At 49.6% G+C, this 17,702-nt stretch overlaps 1 protein-coding gene across 1 annotated transcript in view; it reads right to left on the bottom strand.

The window, feature by feature from the left end:
- mylk4b (myosin light chain kinase family, member 4b) overlaps positions 1-11,430 on the bottom strand; it is a 19,788-nt gene extending 8,358 nt beyond the window's left edge. The window contains exons 1-8 of the mRNA XM_061239036.1: positions 11,101-11,430; positions 5,370-5,454; positions 4,632-5,127; positions 4,114-4,352; positions 3,462-3,567; positions 2,308-2,401; positions 1,569-1,678; positions 527-668 (exon numbers count right to left, since the gene is read on the bottom strand). Of these exons, the coding sequence (XP_061095020.1) occupies positions 527-668; positions 1,569-1,678; positions 2,308-2,401; positions 3,462-3,567; positions 4,114-4,352; positions 4,632-5,127; positions 5,370-5,454; positions 11,101-11,430 (1,602 nt within the window). The remainder of the gene's footprint in view (positions 1-526; positions 669-1,568; positions 1,679-2,307; positions 2,402-3,461; positions 3,568-4,113; positions 4,353-4,631; positions 5,128-5,369; positions 5,455-11,100) is intronic.
- Between the last annotated feature and the right edge of the window lie 6,272 nt (positions 11,431-17,702).

Raw genomic sequence — 17,702 nt, forward strand, 5'->3', positions numbered from 1 at the left:
GAAAGAGAGAGGGATGAGAGGATAAAGGAGAGAGAAAGAGGGATGAGTGAAGATAAAGGAAAGAAAGAGAGAGGGATAAGAGAAAGAGAGAGGGATGAGAGGATAAAGGAGAGAGAAAGAGAGAGGGATGAGATAGAAAGAGAGAGGGATGAGAAGATAAAGGAGAGAGAAAGAGAGAGGGATGAGAGAGGATAAAGGATAGAGAAAGAGAAAGTGATGAGAGAGGGATGAGAGAGAAAGAGAGAGGGATGAGAGAGGATAAAGGAGAGAGAAAGAGAGGGATGAGAGAGGATAAAGGAGAGAAAGAGAGAGGGATGAGAGAGGATAAAGAAGAGAGAAAGAGAGATGAGAGAGAAAGAGAGAGGGATGAGAGAGGGATGAGAGAGAAAGAGGGATGATAGGATAAAGGAGAGAGAAAGAGAGGGATGAGCAAGGATAAAGGAGAGAAAGAGAGAGGGATGAGAGAGGATAAAGGAGAGAGAAAGAGAGGGATGAGAGAGAAAGAGAGGGATGAGAGAGGACGCACCTTCAGGTCCAGGTGCAGGATGTACATCTGATGCATGTATTGCAGCCCCTCGGTGATCTGGCGGATGAAGAGCACGGTGTCCAGCTCCGTCAGGTTGTAGTTCTCATCGATGATCCTGTCGAAGAGCTCGCCCCCATCCACACTGCGGACGCACAGAGGGCACGCCACGCTAGCGCCGTTTCCCAAAAAAAGAGCCTTCCTGCGCGTTAGAGTCTGGACCAGGGGTGTCCAGTCTTAGCCGAAAAAGGGCCGGCGTGGGTGCAGGTTGTTGTTTTAGCCCAGCGCTACGACACCTGATTCTAACTAATCATGGTCTACTGTCAGGCCATGTCTTACTTGCCGAATATTGAGTATGAACAACTTGTGTACTCAATAGTTGGCAAGTGAGCTGTCTGATAAGCAGAATCGGGTGTCTTACTGTTGGGCTAAAACAAAAACCTGCACCTGATAAGGTTTGACACCCCTGGGCTAAGCTAAAGGTGTAGCTATGTCAGGGGGACACAACTCCAGTCGTGGGATGTCCATCTGATTGCAGGTTTTTCGTTCCAACCAATGACCTTAGTTTTAGTTTTCGGACAATTCTATAGACTACGCTGGTTCACTCCTTTACTAAATCTCAGTAAAATATTCAGGATACAGTCGCAGTCTGCAGCTGTAGCTGGTGCTCATACAAATGTCAGATCAACAAATGATTGAGGTAATTAAATAATTAAAAGCGGGAGTTGGCACAAAGTCCTGAAAGGGATCGGCCCTTGTTGTGCACCCCTGAGCTATGGCATAGCCAGGGAGGGGTGTTCCACTTCATAATGACAACATGACCTGGATTAAACTCACATTCAGTCGTAATTTTTACAAATAAATGCTTGTGAGATCAGCAATTGCCAAAATGAACTAGCCAGGCTGTTTTTGTTTTGTCACGGAAAAAAGCCTGAACCTGCCCCAGGTGTCCCTTAACATGCCCTAGGTGGGCTAAAGTTCCACGGCATTCGAACACCCCTCAGTCCCTCTCTGAGTCAAAGACGAGGCAGGCGAACACACTCACTACTCCATGACCAGGATGATGTCATTTCTGGACTCGAAGGCGGCGTACAGCTGGATCAAGTTGGCATGGTCCAGCTGGTTCATGACCTGGATCTCGTTCCTTACGACCTCCTGGAGGAAGGCCAGAGAGAGGGAGAGAGAGAGAGAGAGAGAGAGAGAGAGAGAGAGAGAGGGGGGGGGGAGAGAGAGAGAGAGAGGGGGGGGTGTGTTACTGGCACAGAAGAGTTCTGACTGCATGGTCCAATGGCAAATGCAGAGATGCAGAGACTTGACACAGTTTTACAAACAACGTGCTTGAGTGTAATTATTTACTGTCCATGTTGTCCAAATACACTATTTTCTAATTGCTCAAGAGCAGGGGGTGAAATGCTCAACTCTGTTCCAGGACGTTTTCACTTTGACATGATATTACATTTTATTTAGCAGACGCATTTATCCAAAGCGATGTACCAACAGTGCAGATCAAGGTCATAGAAAAACCGAACAGGTCAGATAGGTACAATTCACACACGATCGGTTATAAAGCCTCATTTAACAGCTCCAGATCTCATTGAGCTGCCAATCATCAGAGTCAAGTGCACCAAATCAGGCGTTGGGAGTGAAAAGCAGGGCGGTACGTCTCCAGGAACAGGGTTGAGCAGCCCTGTCGTAGAGAGATGGTTTGGCCTGTCGACTGTAGGCCTTACATGCAGGCCTCGACGCAGGCCCCAATCTTGGCAGGACACTCGGAGGATATCTACCTTCTCCTTTTGACTCCTGGCTTTGATGATCTTGGCGGCGAGGGTGAGCCCTGACGAATTCTCAACACACTTGTGAACCTGGCCAAAACGTCCTCTGCAGGGGGAAAAACACACGGGCTTAAACGCTTATCGAAGAGCGATCGCCATCCGAAGGGAAAACAAACCAAATCAATCCGTCTGAGTTTGGGTTTCAACAATAAACCGCAGATTTAATTTTTAATCGCCGTTCAGCACCCTTCAAGTACTCGTTAGATAACAGCGGGCTTTGCTTTGTTGCATGAATCCCAGCTGGTTCCCATTTAATCCCCGGGACTTTGTTTATCTGTTATGTGCATACTCCAGTTAAGAGCACACTCTTTGTTGATCTCTGTTATGTGCACACTCCAGTTAAGAGCACCCTCTTTGTTGATCTCTGTTATGAGCATACTCCAGGTAAGAGCACACTTTGTTCATCTCTGTTATGAGCATACTCCAGTTAAGAGCACACTTTGTTTATCTCTATTATGTGCATACTCCAGTTAAGAGCACACTCTTTGTTGATCTCTGTTATGAGCATACTCCAGTTAAGAGCACACTCTTTGTTGATCTCTGTTCTGTGCATACTCCAGTTAAGAGCACGCTCTTTGTTTATCTCTGTTATGAGCATACTCCAGTTGAAAGAGCACACTCTTCGACCGGCCCTGAGCTTGTGAAATTATTAGCGATCACCAGTGTACTTTTCGTAAGGTATGCCACCGAGCTTAAAGTGTTGGGTGGCGTCAGGATTGCGTGCAGACGGGCCAACGCGTAATTACCGCGCGTGTCCTCGAGAGCAGGCAGGGGTAATTAAAATAGCGGGGAAAATGCCAAACTGCCCCTCCACTGTGCCACGGTGTATTTTCTCTGATTTCATTAAAGAGGGGCCAGGCCTGGATTATCACCAGTTGATTAGTTCTGTGGGGGTACGGTGTCACCTTTCGCCAAGTGTCGGGATAAAAATAAACAGGGGCCCGGCTTGGGAGTTATGAAACTAGGAAAGGGCGGGGGTGGAGGGTGAGGGGGGGGGGTTGAGGTTTTGTAAAGTGGTCCTAGGGGGATTACAATGTCCCTGTCTCTCTGTGCGCCTCCATGCGGGAATTCTGCTCAGACCCAGACCCAGACCCAGACACACTCACCCGCCCAGGATCTCCTCCCGGTTGATGGTGTAGAAGTTGGAGATGGTGTGCGGTTTGGCTGCGACTATCCTGTGATCGAAGGGCGCCAGGGGAGGTGGGGTAGAGTCTGGAGAGAGAGAGAGAGAGAGAGAGAGAGGAAGAGGGGGGGGAGGGAAAGAGAGAGGTAGAGGGGGGAGAGCGAGAAAGAGAGAGGAAGAGAGAGAGGGAGAGGGGGGGAAAGAGAGAGAGTGTTGGGGGAGAATAGGGGAAGAAATGGATGAGTCTTGGTTTACCGGTCAGAATGCAGATCGTTTGGCAAAACACCAAAACATCACATGAGCTGTGAGGACAGGCTGCCAGCTGTAACTCCAGGGCCTCTGTACAGTGCAGACCATCACTGTCTGCTTCCACAGGGCCTAGAGTACTCTACCAGCCCAATGACACACACAACATCACTTCTGATTGTATTATTCCGTTTGACCAGGTCAATGACTCCCTCCCTCCCCACCTCATAAGCGCTGGGTGTTTTGGAGCAGAAAATGGCTGCCAGGCATCACCTAGCAGGGTGCCACCCCTAGACCCTGAGTTCTCGGAGATCATGAACGGGCGTTCAGAAAAGCATTAGACCCCCCAGTCATTACATCAATCACCCAGTCACACCACCGTTCCTCACCAATGACGTACTCCTCTGGTGACAGCTCGCTGACCTCCTCTTCCTCCTCCGCCTGTTTCTCCGGCTCCCCCCCCTCCTCCCCGCCCTCGGCCTGGGCGCTCTCACCCTGCTCTTCCTCCTCGTCTTCCTCCACGCGGCTCTTCTTCAGGTCTTCCTTGAGCAGGTCCTCCTCTGTGACCCTCCGCTTACTGCTGCCCGCCGTGACCTCACTCGGCCCACTCCCCTCAGGGTCCTCAGAGCTGGAGGAAAGGGGATTGGAGGACAGGCAGAGCCAATCAGCACCTCCGTATTCCTCAGTGATGGCCAGGGGCTGCCCAGATTTACTGTAAATTTATGTAGCCTTCTATATGGCTGGACATTTGCTTTGTGCGCGTGTCTGAGTGAGTGTGTGACAGTGTGCGTGCATGTGTGTGTTTGTGTTTGTGTTTGTGTGTATGTGTGTGTGTGTGAAAGTGTGTGGGCGTGTGTGCATGTGTGTGTATGTGTGTGTTTGTGTGTGTATGAGCATGTGTGTATACCTCTCTTGGACACTGGGGCTGGTCTCACTCGACATATCTTCAGGGGCTGCGGGGAGCTCCTTCGTCCCAACCGCCTCTGAGTCTGTGGGGCCTTCGATGACAATCTCCTCTGTCTCCTGCCCCTCTTCCTCCTCTTCCTCTGCCTCCTCTTCCTCCTCCTCTTCCTCCGGAACCTCATCAGCCTTCACCTCCTCCCCCTCTTCCGGCTGCTCCTCGCTGCAGACCCGCGCCTCCTCTTCCTCCTCCTCCTTCGCGGCCGTCTCCCCGGGCTCCTCCTCCACCTCGCTGTCCTCCGCCTCGGCCACGGGGGCGCGCGGCCCATCCAGGATGAAGGCCAGCCGGGCCCCGGGGTCCTCCTCCGGGCCCCGCTCTCCCGACGCCGCCGTGGCGACCGGAGGCTCAGGGGTGACCAGGCAGCCTGACCGCTCCGCATTCTGCTGATTCAGCTTCTGCACCTCCTCCAGGAGCAGGGCCTGCTTCTTCAGGGAGACGGTGTCTGAGCGGGGCCGAAAAGAACGCAGCGATCAACGCTCTCACCGAGAACTGAAGTACTCATGGTTATATGCAGAGTATGCATTATATTATATGTATACAATTATTAGGTGACCTTAAATCTGACAGACTGGCAATTTTGTGCAGTGAATGCCTCTGGTGTCATGCAACACATGACGTTCTCAGAAGGCTGCTGCTATGTTCTCAGAACGTTGTGTCCCACCTGGGCTCCCTTCAGAGCTTTACCTGCATCTGGAGGCTTCTTCTTCTTCTGGGGTTTGAGCCCCTTGAAGGTCAGACGGGCCTTCTCCTTCACATCCTTCCCCTTGTGCTCTCTGAGCTGGGGAAATAGAGAGAAACCGGGAACAGCCAATTAGGGAAACAGAGAGATACAGGGAACAGCCAATCAGGGAAACACAGAGCAAGAGGGAACAGCCAATCAGGGAAACGGAGAGAGACAGGGAACAGCCAATCAGGGAAACACAGAGCAACAGGGAACAGCCAATGAGGGAAACAGAGAAATACAGGGAACAGCCAATGAGGGAAATGGAGAGAAACTGGGAACAGCCAATCAGGGAACAGGAGAGAAACCAGGAACAGCCAGTCAGGGAAACAGAGAGAAACTAGGAGCAGCCAATCAAAGAGAGAGAGAGAGCAGCACAGAGTGGCCAATGAAAGAGAGAGAGAATCACAGAGTGGCCAATGAGAGAGAGAAAGAATCACATAGCAGCCAATCAGCAAGGGCTGCCAAACTCAGCCTGAACACCAACTAATATCACAACATCATCACTTTCTTACGATGTATCTGAGCTGGGTAAACAGAGAGGAACAGACCAGCCAATCAGGGAGAGAGAAGCACAGACTGGTCAGTCAGGGAGAGAGACCCACAGCGCGGCCAATCAGAAAGAGCCGCCAAACTCAGCCAGCCAGACAACCCGCCAACACGGACTAATGACCCGCCAACAGCGACTAATTTTACAGCACCATTGCTTCCTTATGACGCATTCTGAACCGCTGCCACTAAACGCAGTCATGCTTTTGGAAGGTTTTCCCTGTTGGGATACATGTCAGGGGAATGAATGAGGGGGTAATAAAAAAATACTACGCTCAGCACTACACAACAAACCTGGTTCAGATAGCTATTTAAAAATACAGTACCTCAACCCTCCAGCAATATACACCAGGGTAATTCTGACTGATAACTTACAACTTTAAAATAAAAATTTATATTCATGAAATGTACATTTTTGCAAAGAACAAAAACTTCCATACGTTCATATCAGTGTTTTTTTACAGACATCTGAAGAGAGTAAGAGTTAAAGCATGCTTTAAAATGTTTTGATAATTAAAGGCTGTTGTAGTGTGATAATGAAATTGAAGGGCAGTCACAAGAGGTTGGAAATGTGATGTTCATCCACAGTCAAGTAGAAACTGATTCCCTGTCCACTGTAGACCCTCTTGAAAGCATTGTGTGTGTGTGTGTGTGTGTGTGTGTGTGTGTGTGTGTGTGTGTGAGTATGTGTGTGTGTGTGTGTGCGTGTGAAAAGTAAGCAGGACTTGACCTGTTGGCAACAGGCAAGGAGGATACACAAAAAACAAAAACAAAATTTTTTGTTTTTGAGCTTTTGACCAAACAGTACTGTGTATAAATAGCACATTGGACCTCTGGTCCTGGTCGCTCCCAGGCCTGTTCTTGTGACGACAGAGAGCCAGATACAGGTTTGAGGGTCTCGGGGTGAGACCTAGCGCACATCTGAATGCCGATACACCAGTGGGTTTTTTTCCGGCAGCCTTTCGGAGAAGGCAGAGGGGTATTTTGAGCACGGACTCCAGAGACAGCGTCATTCAGGAGGAGCAGAGCACTCTGCAGATATCTCACGCCTCACTGACCACAGGAAATCTCTTTATCGCGTTCTTACTTTAGCACCGTGTGTGCTCATCCTCTTTATCTCCGCGCTATAATAGTACCGTGGGTTACCAGGCGTCTTTTGTCTCCGACCCAACCTTAGTAACCCACCCGAGGAGACCAGGTGGCAGCCGTTCCTAAATTAGAGCTCCAGAGTGACTTTTAGCATTTTAGTCTTGTAAATTGACTTAAGATCTGTTTTTTTCTTCTCTGAAGTAGAAATTATTGATGTTTGCTTGACATGGATTGGATGACACTGGCAAATCTTGAAATTAGTCAAATTGTCCAACCTCACTGGTAATATTTTCATCTCATTTAGCAAAAAAGTCTAATAAATAATTTGGAGTGTCAATATAAGACTTGTTATTTTTGTTATGTTGGGTTTTTGGTTTTTTTTGCAGTGCATTTCATTACATTAGTGCTCTGGGTGACCAGGCTCTGTCACCCCCTCTGTCTCTGTCCCAGTGTGACCCAGACCTCTGCTCCTATATCAGTGCTCTGGATGTAGAAACAGGCCTTTTGTTGCTGTACCAACATTAGCAGCCTCGCCCAGGTGACCAGTTGCAACATCAGTATGCTAAGTCACAAAGCGTCTCTTTCCCTAAAATAAGTTCCCGGAAGAAGTTCAGAATTCCAGAGTTGATTAATATTACAGGAACTGAATCCAGCTCCAGTCTCTGGGCTGGCGTGTTACTTCAACAGGAAACTGACTGGACACACACACACTGGACACACACATACACACACACACACACACACAGGACATGCACACACACACAATGGACATAAACACATACACAAACATACACACACACAAACACACACTGGACACGCACATACACACACACACTGGACACACACACACACACACACTGAACATACACATACACACACACACACACACACACACACACACTGGACACGCACATACACACACACACTGGACACACACATACACACACACACACACACACACTGACATACACATACACACACACACTGGACACAGACACACACACACACACACTGGACACGCACATACACACACACACACACTGGACACACACATACACACACACACACACAAACACTGGACATACACACACACACAATGGACATAAACACACACACACACACTGGACACACATACACACACACACTGGACACGCACATACACACACACACAATGGACATAAACACACACACACACACACACACACACACTGGACACACACATACACACACACACACTGGACACACACATACACACACACACACACACACTGGACATACACACACACACAATGGACATAAACACACACACACACACTGGACACACACACACACACACACTGGACACGCACATACACACACACACTGGACACAGACACACACACACACACACACACACACACACTGGACATACACATACACACACACACTGGACACACACACACACACACACACACACACTGGACACACAACAGAGTAACACTAGGCAAGCCTGCGTGTGATCGCCGCAGGGTCAGCACTACACAGCCTCGCTGTGATCATGTCACCGCTGACAGAGAAACGATGACATATGAAGTCAAACCCAAGCACTGTGCCTTATCTCTGTAGCTATGGCTTCAGCCACTCACATGCCTCTGTTCAGAGAGTAAGTGGCTGTAGATAAGAGTGAGTGCGACAGTAAGTGTCATTTAGACTGTAATGGCACTTATGTATAGAATGTATAGATATTGTTACTTGTATAGGTATTGTTATTTTTTGTATTCTAGCTGCAATTGTGGTATGCTAGTTTGAAAGTTGATTGTACTCTTAAAGGGTTCTGCATGATTTTCTGCATGTTTACACTAGGACTCGGAACTATACTGTCCTCTCAGGTCCTCTTTGCACTTGTTCTTGTGTTTAATTTGCACTTTGTTGTACGTCGCTCTGGATAAGAGCGTCTGCTAAATGCCATGTAATGTAATGTAAAGTGAATGCAATGAACGCACTGATATCGTGGAGGAGGATGGGTAGAGACTGTTTCACAGGGACTGGACTGGCTGTCTTCACAAGTCGATTTTGATTTCACAGTTAAGGCAATTTAATTTGTTTAGACTGCTAGATTAATGCATACTCGCACCATACTGCGATAAAATGTTCATGAAGACACGCAATCCATTGATACCTTACATGCAAAAACACCTCACATAACTTACTGCAGCTGATTTCAATTCACTGAGAGACACACTGCATACGGGGTAAAGATGTTACATCAACTCTGATAGAGTGCATTTAATCCCTCATGCACTGACACAAGCTCATTCAGAGGTAAGGTAACACTGCCCATGTGAACAAACAGTATGCTGAAGTATGCCTGAAGTGTACTATATTATACTTGAGTATATCCTGCTGTAAAATCCCAGCTGGACCAACTTGAAAATTGAACTTTTGAAGCTGGACATGGGCTGGCCAAACAACTGGTCTAGCTGGGTATGAGCTGATTAACCATTGTCAAGCATAGCAAGTCTGGGAGCTGGTCTGAACTGGTCAACCAGCTGAGCCACGTCGAGCTGGGAGCTGGTCTGAACTGGTCAACCAGCTGTACCATGTTGAGCTGGGAGCTGGTCTGAACTGGTCAACCAGCTGTACCATGTTGAGCTGGGAGCTGGTCTGAACTGGTCAACCAGCTGAGCCATGTCGAGCTGGGGGCTGGTATGAACTAGTCAACCAGCTACCAGCTGTTACCCTGCAGGGTAATTCAAGTTTATATCAAGTTTGGTTAGTACGCTATTTTTTTAGTAACATTTCACTTTGCATGAACTGTAATGGATTTAGAGTAAAAGCTGTTTGTAGTGCATAGTGCAAGTCACACACAGCTCATGGCTCACCCCACTGGGGCCTCTAATAATGTGTGTTTGTGAGAGACACACTGAGCCCTGGCCAATCCAGCGTGGATACGTTGAGCATTAGCAGCTCTGCAGAACGGGATCCAGAGAAGGCTGTCCAAATCAAACAAGCCAATATAAAAAAAGGGTCAGAGAAGCCCTGGGCCACGCAATTGCAGGATAGAGAGGGTTGGGCTTTCCGAACCTCTAGGTGCACCACCACCCCCCGACCCTGCCCCCCACCCTCTGCATTTAGCCTGTCTCTCCCTCTCCGCCCCAAATAGAAACTTCACCGTGACAGCAGCCTTTACCTCCGACACCTTCCTTTCCCATTTGGATTTTAAATCTAATCCTGTTCTGACATGCATTGGGCGCTAACATGGGAGAGAGCTCTGTGTATGAGTTTGTCGTGTTGCATTGCGCTGTTATATCAAACCCCATCGGTGAAGTGCAGTGAAACTGCAGAAAACTTTTGTTCTTGACTCTTGTGGAGTGATACATACAGGTGGAAGGATAATATTTTCAGAACAGAAAGGATTCGACCCTCTCTGATATAACAGCAGGGCTCAGATTGAACCACAGGTCATTCAGAGAGAATAAGTGATCAAAGAACAAAGTTACGCAGACAAAGGTATTGCTATTTCTCTTTAGATCAACACATTGTACATGCAAACACAATCATTTTTTTATTTTATCCCCTCCCCACCCCGAAATACATTAAAATCCTCCTGCGGCCCCGTACAGCGAAAGCTCTGCGACTCACCAAGTCAATGAGCGACTTCCTCTTGTGCGTTTTCCTGCCCTTGACATCAAACGTGGCGGGTTTCTCCTGAGCAACGGCCTGGACAGGTTTCTCCTCGATGCCTGAGTCGACGGGTTTCTCCCGAGCAGTGATTTTGGCAGGTGATTCGCCTGGTTTCTCCTTAGCAGCGAGTTTTGGTTTCTCCTTAGCAGCGAGTTGTGTGGGTTTCTCCTTAGCAGCGTCTTTCTCCTTGTGAGCCGGTTTGGTGGGCTTTTCTTTGGCGGTTTTTTCCTTCGCGGCTTGCTTAGCGGGTCTCTCCTTGGCAGTGGCCTTGGCGGGTTTCTCCTTGGCAGCGACCTTAGCAGGTCTCTCCTTGGCGGCAGCCTTGGTGGGTCTCTCCTTGGCGGCGGCCTTGGCGGGTTTCTCCTTGGCGGCGGGTTTGGCCTCTCTGCGGACGGCCGGTGGCCGGTTGCAGACGAGCTCCATGAGGCGCGAGCTCTTGACGGCCTCCCCGATGAAGGCAATGACCTGCTGGATGCCTACCACCAGCCTCTCCATGCCCTCCAGCTTGCTGCTTTGCTGCTCCGACCGCTGGTTCACCTCCGACACCATGGCGCTCATCTCCCGGCACAGCCCGGTGACGTCCCCGCCCGCCCCCTCCTCCTCCCGGCCCCCGCGCAGGCTCTCCATGTCCCGGGACATGCCCTGCAGCCGGCTGAGGACCGTCGCCTGGACGTCCATCAGCTTGTCCATCTTGTCGCTCAGGGACTCGATCCGCGTCTCCATGACGTTGAAGCCGTCGCCGGGCGTCGGTGGTGTTGCCGTGGCGGCCGCCGGCGGTTTTCTGGCCTCGGCGACGGGCGGAGACTTGCCCAAAGCCTGCTTCGGCTGAAGCGTCTTCGAGTCGTAGACCTTCGCCAACTTGCTGACCAGGCTGGAGCTCATTGCGCCAGGTGTCGAGGTCGACGTTCAGGTATCCGACGGATGTTCAAAGTCAATAAAACGTTTCGTTAAATCCTCAACAGATTTCGGTTGGCGGTTGAGAGAGAATGAACATGAGTCCTCTTCTTCTTCTTCTTCTTCCAAAAAATGTATCAGTGGTGGGACACCAATCCGTTAACGAGGACACCAATTGCGTGAAACAAACAGCAAACAGTGGAGCAAAAAATAAAAAATAAAATACATTCAGAACTTCAAAAAACAAGGAAAGTTAAAGCTGTTGAAGAAAACATTTTCATTAAATCCTTTACTTTCTCATGGAGAGAGAGAGAAAAAAAAACAGGCTGGCCAGTGAAGACACAGCAGAGCCGGTGTCTGACTCCTGGTCGCCCTTCATTCAAAGTGAGCGAGCGCGGGGAGGAGGCTTTAAGAGCAGCGGTGGCCCTGCGTTCCTTAAGGCCACGCGGCGCTCTCTACGTCAGCAGAACGCTCGCGGCTATCCGAGCGCTACCCGAGCCCGCGCAGGAATCCGGCTCTGGACAAGGGTGTCTGACACCCGAGACGCTTCAAAGCCCCCCGTCGTGCAGCTCGCCCGGGGGGGGGGGCGGTGGGGTGTCACAACTCTGCGGAGCGCCGCGGCAACACCACAGCCTTCTTATAAAACTCTCTTTAGACGCGGGACAGGCCCGGGCGCTGTCTCGCCTGTATTATCGCCGCTGTCCGAGAGCTGCTCTTTCGCTCGGCGCCCACCGAAACATGAGCTCCTCTCCACGGGTCAGTAAAGAACAGAAGCTCCTGTGAAACCCGGTCCGTGGCAGTAGTTTCTTCTGTTTCTATTTACATACGGTCCCCGCCGAACAGTTTCTTCTGTTTCTATTTAAATACGGTCCTCTCCCAACAGTTTATTCTGTTTCTATTTACATACGGTCCCCTCCGAACAGTTTCTTCTGTTTCTATTTACATACGGTCCTCTCCCGACAGCTCACCCTACAGCAATGCTCTTCAGAAGAAAAACTTTCCCATAGACCTGGGGTCTGGAGCTCCAGTCCAGGAGAGCTGGAGGCTCTGCTGGCTTTTGGGATTTCCCTGTGTGGACTCTTTAGCCAATGAATGACTTCAAATATGTGCTTAAGTGCAAGAACACATCCAAACACCAGCAGGTACAGCGACCCTCCAAGATTCGAGTTTGAGGTCGTACTGGAGAATATTTCCTTGAATAAAAGGTTGAACATAGAAATGATAAGGAAGGAGGTTAAAGAAGAAGGTGAGGCATGCAGAAGGGTGTTCCAGTTCTCATGACACACTTGTGTTCTATAGAGGGTGGGCTGCCTGGCGTAAAACACACAAAGCCTTTGAATGTTTCAAGAACGCAGCCAGCTGTGAATATAAGTCATTGTGGACCTTCACGCTCCCACTTAAAATACCCTGCCCCAAAATCCCCTAAGACACTGCTGATGCATGTTCAGGGAAGTCTGAGACAAAATCTCCCTCCAGCTTCCTGAAGCATCTGCGGATTGTGCAGACCCGTGCGTTTCTTCTTCAGTGGTGTTTTTCCAGAGGTCATTCCACAGGCTCATTCTTGTTAGATGGTGAGTAATGACCGTCTTGCTAAAATGCCCGCCGCTGGCTTAGTGGGCCACTTGAACCAACTTACACCGGGTCCACCAACGGCATTCCCCGTTCTTTTAAGTGTGTGCTGCACTTAAGTGTGTGCCGGACTTCAACGCGGATCATCACTGAGACCAGACAGATGGGATAGTGTCACACACGTGATTTATTGGGGGGGTCTTTCTGCCCCCATACCTCCCCAACTTCATCCAGCCGTAGAAACCCTGAGGAGCCGCCCCCCTGAACTCCAGCGGGCATGTTGTCCCCGTGTGTTTAGATTTCAGTGGGTGGGTCAGATCTTCTGAACCAGCCTCCGGTCCCCGAACAGCTGAGACTCTCAGGATTGATTTCTCCTTGCGATATTCGGCCCTTAATCCTGATTACAACAAAACCCATGTAAACACCCCGAAATGGGCTACCACAGTAGCACAGAGCACGCAGCATTTCATATGAAATTGGGAGGAACGTGAGGAGTATGATGTATGAAATATGACTGCTGAAGTGTTTCTACAGGGAGAATAAGAAGGTAAAGGTGAGAGAACACAGAGGGGAAGGATATTTTCGGAAAATAATATCTGAAAACAAGGCAAGCATTTCAAATACTTCCCCGTCCAGCCAGATTTATCAAAAGTGGAACTAGAAAACTATGCTTTGGTGTTTAAACATTGAGCTCTAATGCTATTTTTTAAGCATCAGTATTGTACTGTCATATGTTGTAAAAGAAATACTATTAAATGAAATGAGTTTTTTGTTCTGTACTGTTTCCAATGATACCAAGCGTCGGACTGAATGACTAAGGCGTCGAGTCAGAAGCACACTGATATTGGCTGTGATTAAGGAAACTGAAGACCCAGTGTGTCAGAACTGACCCGTTACCCTCCGCTGGGGCCCCAGGCTGGCTCTGTACCCGGTGTGCTGTTTTTGACATTATTCACATATTTTCCGCTGACTCCAGGGGTGTCATTAGAAGCCGAGTGACGCGGTGGTGGATGGGGGGTGGGGGCATTTGGGACAGAGGGTAGGGGTAGATGTCAGGGGGAGGGGGGAGTTGTTGACAAGCAGAGGGCCCTGTGAACTGCGCAGAGACCGAAAATAGCCCCGCCCTCCAAGAGGTCCCCGTGAGAGAGAGAGAGAGAGGGCCCATCAAACAAGCAAGGTGGCAGAAGAAAGGTTTCAACAACACCCCCCACAAACCTCCTCCACTCCCCAGACGGGCTGTGACGCCGTGCGTTCAGATTTCAGCCACTCAGATCCTCCACTCCTGCTGTCCGGGACGAGCCCCCCCCCCCCGGTAACACGCTCTTATTTTGGATCGACATTCACACAATGCGCCGGGACAGGGGAGGCAGGTGGCACGGCCGGGACGGGAACAGATGAGAGGGCGGGGGGTGCGAGCTGCACCTGTCCCGTGGGGAGGTAACGGATGGAGGTACGCTGACCGCGGCACCGCGGGGTTAAGCCGCGCTGCTGCTGCTCGAATCCGGGCGGAGCTGCCACGGGATCGCTTTTCACAGGAGAGGCAGAAAGCAGCACATGCGCACACACACACACACACACACACACACATTAAAGCACAAGCATGCACACACACACATTTAAGCACAAGCATGCACCCACACACACACACGCACATTTACACACACAAATTTAAGCACAAGCATGCACACACACACACACATTTAAGCACAAGCATGCACCCACACACACACGCACATATACACACACAAATTTAAGCACAAGCATGCATGCACACTCAAACATGCATGCACATGCATACACACACACATTTAAGCACATGCATGTACACACACACGCACACAAACATGCACACACACACATTTAAGCACGAGCATGCACCCACACACACACACGCACATATACACACACAAATTTAAGCACAAGCATGCACACACACTCAAACATGCACGCACATACATACACGCACACACATTTAAGCACAAGCATGCACGCACACACACATTTAAGCACATGCACACACACATACATGCATGCACACACACACACACAAACACACATACATACACATTTGCACATACACATGCATGCACACACACACTGGCACACATGCACGCACACAAACACAAACACACACACACACACACACACACACACGCACATAAGCAGGGCAAGAAGGCTGACCTCAAATTGGACAACAAAGAGACAAAAGGGTCTTAAAATATCCAGACCTCCACAAGACTCTCTCCGTGGCCCTCACCGCCAGTGAACTGCAGGAATCTCCATTCACAGCACTTCCAATCTGAAGTGCCCACTCCAGAAGAGCAGGCAGAACACACGAGAGCTACACGATACCGTGAGTGCGTGGGTTCACATTCCAGGGAGCACCAGCAATAAGTGTTCTCTCACAAATAAACGTAATGTTTACCAAGGGAAGTACAAACCTTTCATTCCCACATGGTAAATAGTTGGCATTTATATAGCACCTTTATCCAAAGCGCTGTACAATACGCACACTCACACACCAAACGGCAATTGGCTGCCATGCGAGGCACCAATGAGCTCGTCAGGAGCATTTGGGGGTTGCTTGTTTTGCTCGGGGACACTTTGATACACCTAGGGTGGAATCGAAACGGCAACCCTCGGACTGCCAGTCGACTGCTCTTACCACCTTTACATTATTGGCATTTGTCAGACGCTCTTATCCAGAACGACATACAGTTGATTAGACTAAGCAGGAGACAATCCTCCCCTGGAGCAATGCAGGGCTTTGCTCAAGGGCCCAACAGCTGTGCGGATCTTATTGTGGCTACACTGGGATTCAAACCCTGGACCTTGCGGGTCCCAGTCATTTACCTTAACCACTACGCTACAGACCACACCTGAGCCAATGTTGTAAAATGATAATTGTAAAAAACATCTGCCATTACATGATAGATCCTAACTAAACCCAGTTAAGTATTTAATATTGAGCCAATGAAACAGACCAACTAACGACCCAAATCTACAAAACAGCCCATAACTACAGCACAGTGCAAATCTGATGTTGGTCACGATGAGGGTATCCTCTAGATGAACATTCACACACAACGAGAAAGTGTGCAGGAGAGGGAAGAAGGAGGTTTAATACAAACACACAGACGTATTGCACACGCACAGACAAATGCACGCGCGAGCATATAACTATATCTGGGGCTATGTTGAAATGCAGTCGTGTTTAAATATAACAGCATCCTGTTGTGGATCAGAAAGGGATGAACTTAGTGGGGTCCCATTGATGAGTGTGCGCCAAAACAGACAAGCTAAAGGGAGAGGAAAAACCTCCCAAATCCCTGTCCACTGCCTGTCCAGGCCAGAACCCCCAAACTCCTGCCCCACTGCCTGTCTAGACTCGCAAACCCCTGCCCCACTGCCTGTCCAGGCCAGAACCTCCAAATCCCTGCCCCTCCGCTCAACCGGGCCAGAACCCCCAAATCCCTGCCCCCTGTCTGCCCGGGGCAAACCCCCAAATCCCTGCTCCTCCGCTCACCCAGGCCAGAACCCCCAAACCCCTGCCCCACTGCCTGTCTAGACTCCCAAACCCCTGCCCCCTGCCTGTCCAGGCCAGAACACCCTGCCCCCATGCGGACCCAGGCCAGGACTCCCTGCTGCCAGATCGGCCAGCTTCCAAACCGCTCCCCTCCCCTGCCAGCTGGAGCAGAGCGCAGAGACAGAAACGTGCGCTGCGGTCAGCGCAGGGTCACGCCTCACCAACCTGCCGCCCTTTCCATTACAGTACTTTAGCTATTTAGCTGACGCTTTTATCCAAAGCCACTCACAGTTGATTAAGACTAAGACGGGAGACAATCCCCCCCCCCTGGATCAATGTGAGGTCAAGGACCTTGCTCAAGGGCACAACAGCTGTGCGGATCTTATTTTATCATGTTCAGATTCTCTTCCATAGGGCATGATTGTATATGTGTTTGATGTTTCAGTGCAGCTGACTGTTAGTTAGCCTCAGACCTGGATGAAATAGAGTACGTGATTGATTGATCTTGCCCAGTGCAATTCAGCCAAGTAAGAGGAGCAGAAGGTGTGATTTGAACGTTTTGAGAGTATTTCATCGGTTCACAGGCACCAGACAAGCTCAGTAAAGAAAAGTATTTGAATCCAAAACAGTTATGCATTTGACCCAGATCTGGTTTGCCTCAACGTTGGATATTCATGGTGTTATTTTACCTTTGACGTTGTAGCTATAAAAGGGCAGGCCATCGCTGGTGACATGTCGAAATGACACACGGGTATTTGGGCCACATATGTACCTGGTACTGTCACGCGCTATTGCTGGAAAACCCGCAGCGGGCCTATCTCTGACACAATGATGATTTCGAAGCTTAATACATCATGGCAACTACGCACGCGTAGCCTATCAGGTTGCAGGAGGAGCATAAACATTACCTGTTCTAAATTCTCTCACGATTTCCGATCCAAGAGCCTGTAGCGATGCTCATGGCGCACGCCGAAACCACAAAGGCACTACGTACAGGAGGAGAACT

Source organism: Conger conger, chromosome 4, assembly GCF_963514075.1.
Source record: "Conger conger chromosome 4, fConCon1.1, whole genome shotgun sequence".
NCBI classification, from domain to species: Eukaryota; Metazoa; Chordata; class Actinopteri; order Anguilliformes; family Congridae; genus Conger; species Conger conger.